The sequence below is a fragment of the Sinohyriopsis cumingii genome, chromosome 9, assembly GCF_028554795.1.
Source record: "Sinohyriopsis cumingii isolate HCF-2022 chromosome 9, ASM2855479v2, whole genome shotgun sequence".
NCBI classification, from domain to species: domain Eukaryota; kingdom Metazoa; phylum Mollusca; class Bivalvia; order Unionida; family Unionidae; genus Sinohyriopsis; species Sinohyriopsis cumingii.
In genome coordinates this window covers 46,907,137-46,923,237 of record NC_142969.1, presented here as the reverse complement: position 1 = coordinate 46,923,237, position 16,101 = coordinate 46,907,137, and the positions used below count along the sequence as shown (strand labels likewise).

Below are 16,101 nucleotides of genomic sequence, written 5' to 3'. Positions count from 1 at the left end.
CCTGGATATGGTGCGTAATTCTAGTACTACTATTACTACTACTACTTCTCCTAAATATTATTATTGTTATTATTATTATTATTATTATTATTATTATTATTATTATTATTATTATTATTATTATGTTTGCTCAACAAAAGTGTTTACCAGAGATTGCAATATCCTCAACACGTCGATAAATTATATCAGCATCTTCAGCTTCATTGCCATATTTTCGGCTGGAAGTAAAATGAATTCTTCAATGGGACAAAGCAGCAAAAAAAGATGCACCAATTTAAACATTTACAGATAAATAGATGCCATATAAATGATAATATACGAGAGATTTTTTAGACTTGAGTTTAGACATAATAATTTACGTGTAGTTTTTGATAATATTTATACAGAAGAAATATTATGAGCATATGATTAAGTTTTATAAACAATGTTGATGTACACACGGATTGCGTATTATCTTTGAAAGACTTTAAATATGTGCATCAAAACAGTACATACACTCTAATTCTGTTAAATGTCTAAATGTCTAACTATTATTAACCACGAAATCAGCACGAAGAGCAAAGTAACAGTGCTAGACCATTTGTGTATCTGTGTAAAATGACATGATCCAAATGTAAATGAGAAGGGCACTCAAGCTCAGTCGTTTGATTGATGATTCCTTCGCAGTTGTATCGGGTTCAGTTCACAGACCATTCTGGGTCTGCTGCTGTTTTGTGTCCATTGCAAAACGTGTTACCCTCATTGCACTGCAAAAACTGAAGCCACTAAGCAAAATACATTGACGCAGCCTTAGACAAGCCAAACCGAAACAATCTTTCTAATACAGATGAAACAAAGATGCACTGGGATTCTCCAAGGCTGCATCTGGAATATACACAAGGTTACGCCGATAGTATATAAAGCAACCATGGATATAATGTATTGCTGTTGTTCCTTAACGTTTCTATTATCGACCTTGTTAATAATTACTACTCACTGACATAGTTACGTTGTTAAGGAACTAAAATATGAAATAGCAGTGACCCATAACTAATAGTACTCTGAGAGGTTTATGATATAGCTATTTTTTAAATTATTTTTTGTGGATTGGTAGGGTATCGCTATGAAACGCATATATATAACTACGTTTTCATGCGAGTGTATCTGCTACGTACGAGGGCATATAACACCGATTGATTAGCATCATTTTTGGTAATGTGCTCTTAGTCGTGAGGGAATATGCGCTTTTGTGTGCAGGCAACGCGATGGGTGCCGTTTACCCGCGGACCTGGCTTCGAATGTCCCTAGATTACGAATACAAATACTCTAACCTGTATGATATTATTATTTTTATTAAATATTAATTCTGTCAACTATCATATTAAGTATTCTTTTATAGAATCCAGCGATAGCACTTTCCGTTCTGTATATTTATAATCCACTCTCTCTCTCTCTCTTTATGTATATATAAATAATTAAAATAATTGGACGTTCAATAATGTTACATATCGATAATGATTAAACATACGGAAATCAAATCATACATTCTTGTTTATTTTTAAAATTAAACGGCTTGATTGGATTTAAATTATATCGTTGACATAGGTAGATACACCTTTATACTACTTATACATTTGTATATGTATATATTTATGTATATCTATATCATGTGCATTATTTTCATAAAATATATTTTGTAATGGTCACTTAGTAATTGTCATTTTTAATGCTAATATCCTATGCATGTTTTTATTTGTAAGATGATTCGTGAATAGTGTGTACGATGCTTCATTAACAAGTTTCAAGTTTGAGCAGGATCAATAGTTCTGATAAATATAACGTGATTCACCAAGGATATCAGTTCATGGAATTGAGGTCATGGATCTTGTTAAAATGGTAAATTGACTTATTTTTAGATTAACTAACTTGTTTGCTGTAATGTGATTTCGAAATTCGAAAAATGATTCATTGAAGCCTTGCATATCAATATCGAACTATTTGTATTATGAAGGTATATAACATAATTATTTCTCGGAATCATTCATTCCTAAAAGTATTAATGGTTTTATAAGAGATATCAAACATATTGATTCATGTATTTCATGTTAATATTCACTGGAATTATTGTGAGATACATTCATTAAAAGAGCATTTTGATATTAATAGCTCCACGGAATTGCCGTAAACGTATTCAAGGACATTTTGATTTGTAACCGTATTCTGACTTACCTGAATTAATTTAAAGAATGTTTATAACATTGTGATTGTTCTATATTGTTGGTACGCTCAGTATAATAAAGACGTCATCTGGAATACCATTGGAACTTATTCTGAATGCTAGAAGCTACTGGAGTTGATAGAGTTTTTATAATTTTAAGAATCTAATCAGCATACTGTAAGTCATTTTCTAATTCTGTACTTATGTATTGTGGAGAAAAATTATATTTTCAATTCTACAAAAATTGTTGTCTATCGCTCTTTGTTGTTACGTAGCAAAGAAACTTAAGGCTCATCCGGAATTTCAATCTTCTATAATATTTTAGTGATTTGTATTTCACATATTTAGAAATTTAGAGTGCGGCTTTGTTAATGTTCCTCTCCATTGGGTAAATTTGTCATCAGACATATTCTCAGGTCCCGTGACAGTCGGAACTGCGTTTGTTTTACACATTGATGAAGGTCATTTATTACTAAGCACTGACCTAGATGGATATAAGGTTGTGGTGTAACTGGGAAGTAGTTTTTGGATCAGAAAGTTGATACATTGTGCATTTACTAGAGCAATGGCAAAGAATGCTCATTATAATGATATTCATCAGGAATGCATTACTTTAGCTGACACATGTATTCGTCAGGCTTTTTAATGACGTTACTTTCACTCCTCGTTTGGATCTCTCGAATGATATTGATAACAGTGATCCCCATCGAACTACTCATTCTCTTTCTTCTAATCAGGAGGACAAATGACAATCACTTGTCTTCGAACAAGAAAAGGATTCTGAGATCTCCTGTTTGTTTCAAAGGGCCATTAGTGAAGCCGAAACAAATTAAGTACATGTTTGTCATTTCGTTGGAAAAGGGATTCCTATGAGAAAATGGAGACCACCTGAGGAACCTGACGAGTGGTATGTGAACGACCATATTGTAGGTCCACAATCACTCAGACAGGGAATACTTAGTCTGGCCCATGAAACACCTTTGGCTGGTCATTTAGAGATTAATAAGACTTATCACGAAATCTTGAATCACTTATATTGGTTTGTAAATACTGCATATCGTGTCACACTTGTCAAATTAGAAGATACCTAAGGCTCATCTTCAACCTATTCCTGCATTTGACGAACCATTTAGGACAAAAATGGTACATTGTGTCGGTCGTTTACCTAAGACAAAGTCAGTTGCCAATACTTGTTGACCAAAATGTGAGCATCAACAAGATCCCCAGGGGCAATCCCTTTGAAGAAACTGAAACAATAGTAAAAGTTTTGATAAAGTTTTTATACTAAATTTGGCCTTCCCAAATCTGTCAAATCTGATCAAGGTTCATATTTTTTGTCTTAAATTTTCCAGCAAGTTTTGTCCGAATTAGGCATCCAACAATTAAAGTCTTCTGCCTATCACCCTGAACATCTAAGGGCTTTAGAACGATTTCATGAAACTCTGCAAAATTTGATTTGGTCATATTATTTTGATACAAGTAAAGATTGGGATGAAGTTGTTCAGGTACTACCGTTGTTGTTAGGAATCAGTTCAAGACTATTTAGGATTCAGTCCCTTTGAACTAGTTTTTGGACATATTGTGCGTGGACCGTTCAAGTTGTTAAAAGAGAAACTTCCTTCTAATGAAGATACAGAAATTAATCTTCCCGATTATGTTTCCGACTTTAAATATAAATTATCAAAGGATTGTGATTCTGCAAGAACTAATCTGCATTCTTTGCAGTCAAAATTGTAATAAAGGTATGCAACAAAATACAAAGGAAAGGAATTTTCAGCCTGGTGATACAGTTCTGGCACTCTTGCCCGTATCAGAACATCTTCAGGCAAGTATTATGATCCTTACATATTTGAAAGGAAAGCAAATGATTTAGAGCATAGACTTCTAACCGCAATGCATGCACTTGATGAATATAAGGCTATGCTCTCTGGATTACTTCAAAATATTGAAATTAATAGAACCTTAATTGTGTTAGCAATTCCTTCACCATACTGTACCTTTTCTTAATTCTTTTCTCTTGTATTTTATAAACAATATATATTGTCAACTATACAAAACTCGTTGTTTATTGCACTGTCTTCTTACGTCTTCCTGTCTCATTCATTACCAACTTTCTCTCTCTCCTTTCAATAAAATATCTAAATTTCCGCAAGAAAACACCCTCTTAATTACCGCCGATTAGTCATGTATATCATTCTCGTCTTTACACATTTGCTTTCTAAAAACAAACTGTCATCATTGAATTGTGGAATTAATTGTTTTAGTTTCCTAGACAAATAATACCAAAAAGCTATATTTAATCACATATGTTATGGCGAGAAAATGGTTCATTTAATTTGAAATACATATAGCTCAAGTGGACACAAAATACCACTAATGTGTTCTTTAAAGCTCAAAAATAAGTGTACTTAAAATGAGAACTCTATGTCTAATTCTATACACAATATGATTACGTGGCACTTCTATTTATTGCTAAACGACGGTACATACTTAAAAAGCTTGTTGTTTATCCTAGAAGACATTTGGACATGGTTACCTGTAAGGGCAATTTGAATACAACATCTGTCCTTCTGGGTATGGTTGTGTGTGTTGGAGAGCTTGCTTGTGATGACAGAAACCCGTTCATATTTAGATTTCAGGTGAGCCATGATCAACAAAACTAGATTGGTAATTTAGATCAAGCCGTATTTCTGGTTACCACCACCATTAACACATCCCTTAGTTAAAACCAATTTCCTTTCATCTATAATCTTCACATATCTTCCTAGAGCATGCATAAGGTTGACGTTAGCGTCGGAACAAAATGTAAACAATTTACCTCGGATTTCACAAATGCTGTTATAAATGTAACTGTCGTCACTGTTCCAACCAGAATCACCAAGCAATTCAACTATAGACTAACATCGGAAACAACATTTTTTGATTAACTTTTCACTCTAAATCATATGAAAACTGATTACTAGGTTGAAGTTATTCATGGCCTCCTGTACTCATAAATCAGTGCAATCACAATGGGAGGTTTACAAACAGATGACAGAGAACGTAAATGAAGATGAAAAATAAAGAACAATTTGAGAAAAATACAAGGATGATGGAGGATGCAAAACTAGAGCCGATGCCAGAAGGTAATTAAAATGTAATGTTCCAGATATTAGGACCGGGATGAAATGCAAACCATGCTTATGAAAAAAGCTTATTTATATATCTATATATGTAAGTATCGTATGTGTCAATGACAATTTTATTCTTCCGGTATAAGGTTTTTTAGATAACAAACGTAATTTTATACATAGACGGAACAATCGGTTACGAGACAATTTAGAAATACAGAAATACTGTAAGTCAAAAGTATTTGCTTTTTAAACTGAACACAACTTGTAATCAGGACTCATGAAGTTGACTATGATATAAATCAAGACGATTTCTTCTTCAAAAAGATACTGGGATATCTTCAAACCAAGAATGACAAAAATAATAGCAATAACCAATCCTTAGCCACATGCGTCATGACAAGAAAATGCTTTGTGTTTTGATAAAAATAAATATAGTTCAATGGGTAAAGAAATGCCACTTATGAAAGTAGAAATATCCAAACGACTAATATGTTAATCAAAAGAAATCTGATCAAAATCATATAACCTTATATTTAAAATGAGAACTAGATGTCTAGTTATATATAAATATATGCGTATATGGCACTTAGATTCATCGCTAAAGGAAGATACATAATTCAAATAGCAGTGGCCTATTCCAAAAGACACTGCAATAGTGACATCCCAGCCCATAATCCAAACAGTTTGTCATTTGTAATGAGTTTTAAGTAGCAACAATCGGACAAATTAAATGTAACTACTGATAATCAAGCTTTAAAGTACAATATTGAATCCGTAATAAAACTGACAGCATTATGTGTGGACGTTGCAGTATTAGATAAAATCGGCTGAAGTGAACTATAATACAAATGTTTGTTTTATCTTTCCTTTTTCTTCTTAAAGGGTATGTGTGAACAGCAGCTGAAGAAAGCCCTGGCTACTTGTAAGGGTAATATAGCAAACATCTTTGCTCCTGCGATGTTTGCTTTTGTGTGTATGTGTGTGTGTGTGTGTATGTGTGTGTGTGGATAAGCTTGCGTGTGATGAAAGAACCGACCCATAATCATAAATAAACTAAAGTGATAATTTAGACCAAGTAATATTTCTGGTAAACATCATCCTTAACGCACCCCATAGCTTTACCTAGTTTCCTTCCTTGCGGAATCCTCAAGAATATTTTGAAATAGCTTACTAGAGGAAAAACAAGGTTGAGTTTAGAAAGTTAGCTTAGGAAGGAAAAATACTATATTGCATGGAACTCTCTTTATTGTGCCAACCAGAGCGCTCCATCCATCCAAGGATAGACTGATATCAGAAGCAAAACTTTATGACTAACTTTGGATAGAGTCTAAATCAGACGAAGAACTGATGACTAAGTTGAAACTGATCAAGATCTTCAGTACTCATGCATGACAAATGTGATCATAATGGTTGAAGTACATACACGCATACATTCACACAAGCACACAAATACAACAGTCAAGAACATTTGATGTGTTGTTGTGTTTTGAGAAAAAGCACAAGGATGATGGAAAATACATATGCAATGCTTCAGAGATTAGGGTAGGACTGAAATGTTTAACATGTTTAGGAAATGTTTATGCCTCGCACTATTTAATGCTTTGTTGATTGCAAATAATAATAGTAATGATAATAATAATAACAATAACAATAACAATAACAATAAAACAGATATCGAACTCCGTAGAGTCGATAGCACCTTCCAATAAATTGATATTATTTGTGTCTTTTTTATAAATCGCATTATACAATTCAAATGCTAGATAATAACACGGAGCTATTACTTTTTACAAGTATGTGACTAGTTCAAGTGTGTGTTTTCGACCAGTTTCTATCGCTCTCTTCTGCTTCAAATATCGCTTTTGATGGTGCTAAGTATGATTAAAATATAATAGTTTTATCATCATAGCAAAGGAAACCTTAAATGCTAAAAAAGAAACTACTCACGCAAATTCTGTTAGAGTGCCATCGATAGCTGTGACAGCTCCTGTCTTTGCATAGATCCGAATGTAGTAGTCTGAGAATACATCTGCCAATAGATGTGACACCTGGAAGAGTTTATTGATTTAAGTCTTTTGGAAGACATGCACTTTCAAATATGAATCGGAACACTAAACAATTTTTAATCTTGTAATCTTTAAAGTGGACAACAGAAACATTTTGATCATTAATTGTGTATTCTTTCTCTTCTCAATTTTGATTTAGTGTATGTGTCGCTGATCTTGCTTAATGTTTGGACGACAGTCATCGCTCTGAGTATCCGCTCATTTCAAGAGTGTGTGTTAGAGAGAGAGAGAGAGAGAGAGAGAGAGGGGGGGGGGAGAGAGGGCTCTGAAAGGAGAGCTCGCACAGGTAATACAACATACGATCGATTATCAGTTCTGAACCAGTCACGATGACTTCTACGCAAAACGCAAACTGAAGATCATGCATGTATGTTGATTATTGCTGTTGAAAATTAACTTCATGTGGACATCGTAGCTGCATTAAGTGCGATTTCGACTGAAATTGACTGAAATTAATGCGTGCGATACTTCAATATGGATTGAATATTCGCATCAAAGGCATAATGAGACATAAGTGTATTGCCTAGATAATAAATGAGCGTATCGGCTGCAGTGTACATTACGATCTGAGATTTAGACTGTTCTAACATAAAATTCCACGCGAAGGTGTTCTATATTCATAGAAAAGGGTGACTGGAACGGATTGTATGCTAGCCTAATGACTGCCTCAAAAATTCACACTTGTTCTTGGAAAAAGATTAACTTATAAACTTCTTATTATAAATTATACATTATGAAAAAGAAACAAATATTTGAAAACTTTGTATTTTTGTTTAACCTTGACGTCATAGCATGGTGGTGTAATACATATTTTTCACACTAATCAGCCAAATCAAAGAGCTAGAGGATGGATAGAAACTAGCTTGAATATTTGATAAGTTGAATACATGTTGCCATAAAAATGATCATATGTAACATGCAATGATATTAAAACAAGAAACATTCTGATTGCCTCCATGATACATAATTTGGTTCCAGGACGAGTTTGAATGGACATACCTTATGTTTTGGTAGAACGTGGCCTGAGCATATCATAACAGCATTGGCATCGACTCTTTTGTCGTAGAAAGTCTGATTGACCATCGGATTTCTGTCACGCATGCCATAGTCGAAACAAATCAACTGCAAGCGACAATACAAATGCATTCTTTGTTAACATTCTCTAGCATAAACGGTATATTCATGTCTCTCTCTATGTGATTATAATACGTCATAAAATATTGAGCATAGTATAAACATATAATTTACAGATATTACATTAGGTAGTATGTCTAATTTATATTCTATACGTTGCATAATAATATTTGTTCAAAATAATTTGTTTAAAAATTAAAAACACCTTAACGTTATTAAAAGAAATTTTATTTCTCAATGTTAAATATAATATTAGGCATATTTATAAAACTCCTAACGCTTTAATGAATACTCTAGATTGTGTGCTACGGAATCTTAAATATAAGATTAGTCCCATATTGTCTAAGTGCAAACATTCCAATTATTAGTTGAAGGTTTTAGTTAATATTGTTGTATGTACTATTTTGTAACGTTTGGGACAACACAATTACCTTGTTATAAATATAATACTTATCAACTTTGATCATTCAGATTGAGATACAGCAACGGTCACAGAACAAAGACGTAGAAAAGTACTCCTTAAGATATATTTAAATGCAATGGAAAATTCTTATCGCACTTTCACATTTTGTTCATATTTTACATTTGGAAACACAGCCTCCACTTTCTTAACCTTGTTCGATATTATTGTTCTAGGTCGCTTGATTGTCGATCTTCACAGTACGAATGTAGTTCCGTCAAAGACTTGATTTACATCTCAAGTAAACAAATTTATTTCAAGCCAATTTATGAAAGACAACTCTTTGTTCTATTCAAAAATAAGTACAGGTCCCTACCACAAAACTCTTTTCAAGACACTTGAATCAGAGGAGTCGGAAAACTTTTGTTAAACCCGCCTTTTGACCAAAAGTGCCTATAGGTTTTCCGTCCTGAGTCATCAACGCTTTAAAAACTGCCTTTGACCGATCTGGACACTACTTATGTATGTATGTATGTATGTATGTATGTATGTATGTACGTATGTATGTATGTATGTATGTATGTGTGTATGTATGTGTGTGTGTATGTATGTATGTATGTATGTATGTATGTATGTATGTATGTATGTATGTATGTATGTATGTATGTCTTGAACTTTTTCCTACCACCACTGCAAAATTATCATGAAAATTCTGAATAGTCCTCTCCATCGACTTAATGCAGTCTTCCTTTGCTCTCTCTGCATCGGTATGGCTAATGCCACGCTTGGAAGAAAGAGATTCGAATCAAATAAACGAATGCATGGTGTGACAAAATATTTCTTTTATTCATAGCGAAACGTTTGAGTTTCGAATTTAATCTCGATAGTAAGATTAACAGTCATGTGTGCGTTTATTTTAGAAAACAAAACAGAGATAAAATTATTAAACCATGAATGCATAGTTTTAATTAAAATTCCACGTACATATACGTATGCTATTATACATGCAGATTTCAAAGCAAATTTGTTTAATATTGAGATATATAGGAACATTTGTGTTGATAAAAATCGAGCTCTTTAGGAATGATGATGAAAATGTTTCATTTGACGGTGTCTATCTCTTTAAGATGTTGACATGAATATGTTCTGCAATAAAACTGGATAGGTAGACAAATAATGCGTCAGTGTACTTAGTCGGATTTACTCTCACATATGTTTAGATACCGAAGAAACATTTTGCAAATGACAGTCATAACTTTCCTCTAATATAAACATTTCAAATCCAAACTGTGCAGCATTTTAATTCGAAATTCATGTTACAAAAACATATGAAGCACCTAATATGTGGAACAAATATGTATACTAACATTTCACAGTCAAAACAGCGTATATTTCCTGTTTTTTGATCTCTTGCATAAAGAATATATAACGCTGTGACACAATAATGTGTTACCTTCAAATGCAATTCGCGATGCATTTTGTAAAATTTTCTGTCATCAATCCTTTGCATGAGCTCTACAGCTTTGATTATTGGATGCTCTTGGTGGGTACCATTTTTTCCATTAATGTATCGAATGGGCGAAATTATATCATCTGTAAGTTTCATATATTTATCAGTGTTAGTTTCTTCCATATTTGTAAATGACTTGATATAGAGGTCAAGTTCTCTGTCTGTGTCTGGAATTCTCGTAGTTTCTTTCAATGGGTAAGGATCAACCTTGAGAATCTCGTTACTGAAATCATATAATGTGTCATATTTACATGTACTAGATGTCTGTATATACACAATTTCATATGCATATGTGTATGTATGCATGTATGTATGTATGTATGTATGTATGTATGTATGTATGTGTATATATGACATCAATTCATCAATACTTGTATACATGTGCCTGCACTAGAGGCATGAGCCAAATGAAAGTGAGGGACAGTTATAAACGTTTCGATAATGCACATCGAGTTAAATGCTTTCGAAGATTCAAATAAGGATTGATCGATTAAGAAATCATGGTTACACAAGAAGGAAGTAACTGTTCTATAATATTTCATTTTGCTAGTATATATATATATATATATATATATATATATATATATATATATATATATATATATATATATATATATATATATATATATATATATATATATATATATATATATATATGTATATATATATATATATATATATATATATATATATATATATATATATATATATATATATATATATATATATATATATATATCTATATATATATATATATATATATATATATATATATATATATATATATATAACTGTTAGCACCGTCCAATGCATTATACGGCAGCTTAAACATCAATATACTATTTTGAACAAGATTACATTTTGACAACATCTTAAGAGAGCAGAGTTTTTTTTCAATCATGTCATGTTTCATTAAATTGTCAGGCATTTCCTGGTTCGATATTTCTAGTGTCAATTAGCGTTTGTGCCATAATAACATTTTATGTGTTATAATGCCACATTCACTAATGTGTGTGTGAACGAAATATTCATAAAAGAGGAATTGTTACGTACCTTTCTATCATTGCTTCTGATTCTGAGGCAGTGAAAATATCTTTTACCCTACGAGAAAAACATTGAAAAATAAGGAGTTGCTTCATTTTGTTTATATCATGTAGAAAGGTTGTATTGAATTATAAATAACAACAATAACAAATTAATACGTAAGCAATATTGACAAGATGAGACAAAAACTGTACGAATATTATTATTTCGGGTAATATGGAAATGTGTTCAAGAGACCAATGTAGGGTGGATTATTTGCTGCACATTTATTCATGTGTATTGGTCTTACACTTGTATATTGAATATATGAACTTAAATATTGCTGTCAATTTTCACCGAATCCTAATACTATTTTATAATATTAAACTATTACTTCCGGTGACAATATCCCGTTTGAAGCATAAACAGAACTGAGAGAACTGAGAAAAGCAGTTTCTTACTTTGAAAATCAATATCGTATTGAATGAACGTACTTAATACGTTCTTAGTGTGAATTTTATAAAAACAGATTTAAATACATGTATAAATCCTATATAATTGATTGATATTTTATGAGTAGCGCCAGGCATAATTAAAGTTTCATATTTTATAGGATTATCACTAATTAAGAAAGAATTGAATTAATACTTTCCTAAGCTTTATGATTTCCGGTCTATCTTGAAAGGATTTGTCTATATTTCCATAGCAGCTGATTATCGTTAATAAATCTGTTGCGAAAACATTAGTTTTTTATTTTTATGCCAGTTACTGATCTTATGCAAGTCTAAGTGATTGTAATCTCTTTAATATAACTATATTTGCATCATTTCAGAGTTTAATTCAAGCGCAAACTGCTGATCAATTTATGCAGAGATCTAGTTGTTCACGGTTTTCAGTAATTACCTTTCGGATGAAAGTAAAAATATACCAAAATAAAAGACAGACTGAGTCAGTAAAAATGGAGATTGCTGTGCAGAAACAATGGTTTCCTTTTTCATTTTGATATTGCTCATAAAGTTGATAAATGCAGGTTCATTTATTGTCGACTTGATTTAAATTCCCTGCCAAACGGAGCCAAACAGTTGCATTTAACTTCACAAATGCGAGCGGTAATGCAACGACTTGTTTCTTAACCTATCTATAAACAATGCACTTCAAGTGCTGACTGATTAACTGACTATATTCCGCTGTAGTGCAAGATGGGCAGCAAATTACAATAACTGTACATATGAAAAATGTTCAACTCTTTTCAGACCTAAGCGAGTGAGTTGGCGTGCTACCGGTCGGTAATGGTTGTTGGTCAAGTATTACAAAGGCAGATGACGTTTGCCTCTAATACGGAAGGTCGCGGGTTCGAACCCCGGATGAGTCATACCAAAGACTGATAAAAATGATGCTAATAGCTCCATCGCTTTGCACTTACCATTAAGAGATTCGTGTTAGGACTGGTCGGCCTGGTATCAAGATAATGTCACTGAGTGGGACATGATGGTATATGTCTGCGGAATGATGACACAGTGATAGACATTACTATAAACTGCCACACAGCATCCATCGTAAGGATATGGCAGAAAAATTGTTAAAGCTACGTTAAAAATCCAAATCACATAGACTCACTCATACACAGGCAGATGAGTATACAATCAGAGCAAACCAGTAAAACTGAGATGTAAAGGTACTTACATTAGGTGCATTGCAACGATGACTCTGTGCTGATAAACGTATCGGTATAGGGTGATCCTTGTTTGGAACATGTTGTAGAGCATCCAGGCATCCTAAAGTTGGTAAGTAGGCAAATTATGATCTTGTGAAACAAAATTCTGTTTTATATATTTTCAGAAACATATAGTGCGATAATTCGTCCTCATTGAGGCCACGATTTGACAAACTCATTTATTTAGTACTAGATATAAAATATGTATTTCCGGAAACTTTAAGACTGGTGAAAACGCTATTATATACTTCGACCAAACTATAAATTAAAAGTATGAAATAGGTCATCGTTTAATTTGTTTAGAATGACTTAGAATTAATAAGACATTTTGATGGCTCAGAAACGTCATTATCGAAGAGAATAACTGAATGACAGACCAACGCAATTATTTATTTTGATGTGTTGATTGACCAGTCTCATAATCGATTGACGAACTGATCAATACAAATGCAATGTGTCTGGCCACTTTTATATAGAACCTGTATCGTATTTGAATATGTTTAAACTATCCTATTCATAATGGACGAGTTGTATTCCTTTTGTTTTCATTTCGTTTTCCGCGGACACAATTTTGCCGCGTTACCATTTTAACCGTTTAATCGACATAATTTCTTTTGCGTACCTTTCAGTGCGAGTTTCCTAAACATCATTCAGAGGTAAGAAGTGCAAACAAGAAGGAGAGAAGTCAGTGGGAAGGAAGCTATGGTAACGACCTACGGGGTGAAGCCTTCAGAAACATTTGCATTTTAATCATATCCAGTGTATAAGGTTAACCATCTAACAATAAATAAAACTTACTCTAAGAAATGTTTGTGAATTGTTTTGCGAAAGGTTTACATGATGGGGTGGGAGTCAATTCCCACCGTTTGGAGCCAGTTCTGCATATCCAGAGTGTTCAGCTGCTCAGATACTCCCACTTATACTAAAGTCCTAACGGTTTGCTTTCATACTGTTGCATCTTCGTTTCATCTGAGTACCATACAGCAGCGTACGCGTGCTTATTCGTCTTCTTACTTTTTACCATGTTACACAGACGTCAAAGTAGTGTCTTAAAATGTATACCTTCTCTGGATATCCTATTTGATGGACTGGTGGTTCACCCGTCTTCGAGGTAAATACCACTCTTGCCCCCAAGATGGCTCTATCGCTCAAGAACCTCTCATTCATACCGCAATACAAGGCGTCTCTGCACAAATAGTCCCACTTATCAACGTCAATTGCGTTTTCCTTATTTGATACAATCTGAATGCAATAAAAATAAATAGAAACCATAAAAACCCTTTAGGCGTCATTGTTCATGTAGATTGCTTCAGATCGTAAAGAGGTCAGCACGTTTTGTTAGCCATCACTTTTAAACTGATAAACATACAGAGCACTTTGAAGATTTTTGGTAACGTCGACAGTTTCATTCCCGCTGCTCTACAATAGTTAAAGCTATCGTTATTGCGATAGTTTTATTTAGACAAATCACAATTTGTGAAAACTAAGAGACTGCATGCTGAATAGTTTCCACAGAGAATATTATATTTGTTTCAATTATATGCAGTATCTATTGACCTGTGTTATTGTTTTAAAGAAACAGCCTTTGTATACATTAAAATTAGCATAATTTGAGACTAGAGTAGATACGCCATTACCATCATTGTAAATTTCGGACTGTCAGAAATATATGTATATACTTTAGATATAAGAAATGATTTAGAACCTGGAAAATGTATGCCTTCTTCTTTTCTTCAATAGTCATCTTCGAAATCTTTTTGCCCTGAAAGATTGAATATGAACATGTGTACGCTTCTTAATTTAATATATGCGTCATTGAAATTCTTACAATGTATCCCTTTATGACATTATAGAAAACATATTATAGGAAATTTGTGTATATTTGTTATTATTTCCGAGATCAAAACAGCTAGAGCACTCAACAAATAATTTGGGTTGAGACATGAGGCTTAATTCTATCAACGACAAGAAAAGAAATAAAACAAATAAAACAAAGTAATACAACCCTGAGGAAAACCCTCCAAACCAAACAATACAAAACAAATAAAATTTCCATTTAGTTGACGCTAGATATTAAGTGGAATTCTGCATTTTGAACAAATCTCCCCTCCCGCCTCATATTTCTTTATGCACATGCTTTTAGTTCCAGTTGCATTTCTTTTAAAGAATTATTATTTAGACTGAAAAAACGTATCATGACACCCATTTTGTTCTGCATAATGTGCTATTCATTTGCTGAGTATACATACCATTATCAACCTCATGATAAGTCGTATTGATGCGATTCCATTCTGTAGGTTTTCGCGTATTTCTGGATGTTTGTTGATGATCCTTTTGACTAGTAGACATGAAAGATCTTGATGCTGTAATGACCAGTGAAATATAACGCTGTCTATATGTGTTTTATACAAGGGAAAAAACATTCAACATATTTAAAATAGATCCTTTACTCAGTAAGAAGATCCCAGTTACCAAGTGAACCACATATTATATTCGACATGATACTCACAGTAATACTTTATTTACGACAAGATTACCTTTTTAACATAAGGGTAAATAAATATTTTGCTTGCAAAATATGGATTGCAAAACAGTTGGGATTTGGTCATTGTCTCTCGTACACGTGTATGACAGCAAGCGTTTATTTCCGGGCAAATGCAACTGTCAAAATTAAAAACACAAATTTAGCTCGCATCATTTACGTGTCATCTTTAATTCCGGTACAATCCTTTTCAGGATCAGCATTTTGCTTATAACGGTGTTATTAGTAGCTCAAAGTTGGTATTTATGTGTCAGTCTGGAGTGTTATAACGTGACTTACGTCCTAAAATATGTAGGACTCATATAATGACGACATTTTAATTATTGTCATACTTTTTGGCAAGCACACCCGGTAACAGCGCAGAAGGTTTGTGTAATGACTGTCTCATTATGGGCGGGCGGT

At 33.0% G+C, this 16,101-nt stretch overlaps 1 protein-coding gene across 2 annotated transcripts in view; it reads right to left on the bottom strand.

The window, feature by feature from the left end:
• Window positions 1-16,101, bottom strand: part of LOC149791746 (deoxynucleoside triphosphate triphosphohydrolase SAMHD1-like) — a 34,043-nt gene that overhangs the window by 4,577 nt on the left and 13,365 nt on the right. Inside the window, exons 5-14 of one of the 2 annotated variants that reach the window (XM_089970244.1) lie at window positions 15,407-15,520; window positions 14,863-14,919; window positions 14,220-14,399; window positions 13,127-13,218; window positions 11,474-11,521; window positions 10,364-10,643; window positions 9,596-9,694; window positions 8,376-8,498; window positions 7,258-7,358; window positions 148-218 (exon numbers count right to left, since the gene is read on the bottom strand). In XM_089970244.1, the coding sequence (XP_089826370.1) occupies window positions 148-218; window positions 7,258-7,358; window positions 8,376-8,498; window positions 9,596-9,694; window positions 10,364-10,643; window positions 11,474-11,521; window positions 13,127-13,218; window positions 14,220-14,399; window positions 14,863-14,919; window positions 15,407-15,520 (1,165 nt within the window). The remainder of the gene's footprint in view (window positions 1-147; window positions 219-7,257; window positions 7,359-8,375; window positions 8,499-9,595; window positions 9,695-10,363; window positions 10,644-11,473; window positions 11,522-13,126; window positions 13,219-14,219; window positions 14,400-14,862; window positions 14,920-15,406; window positions 15,521-16,101) is intronic. The other variant, XM_089970245.1, reaches the window with a different exon arrangement.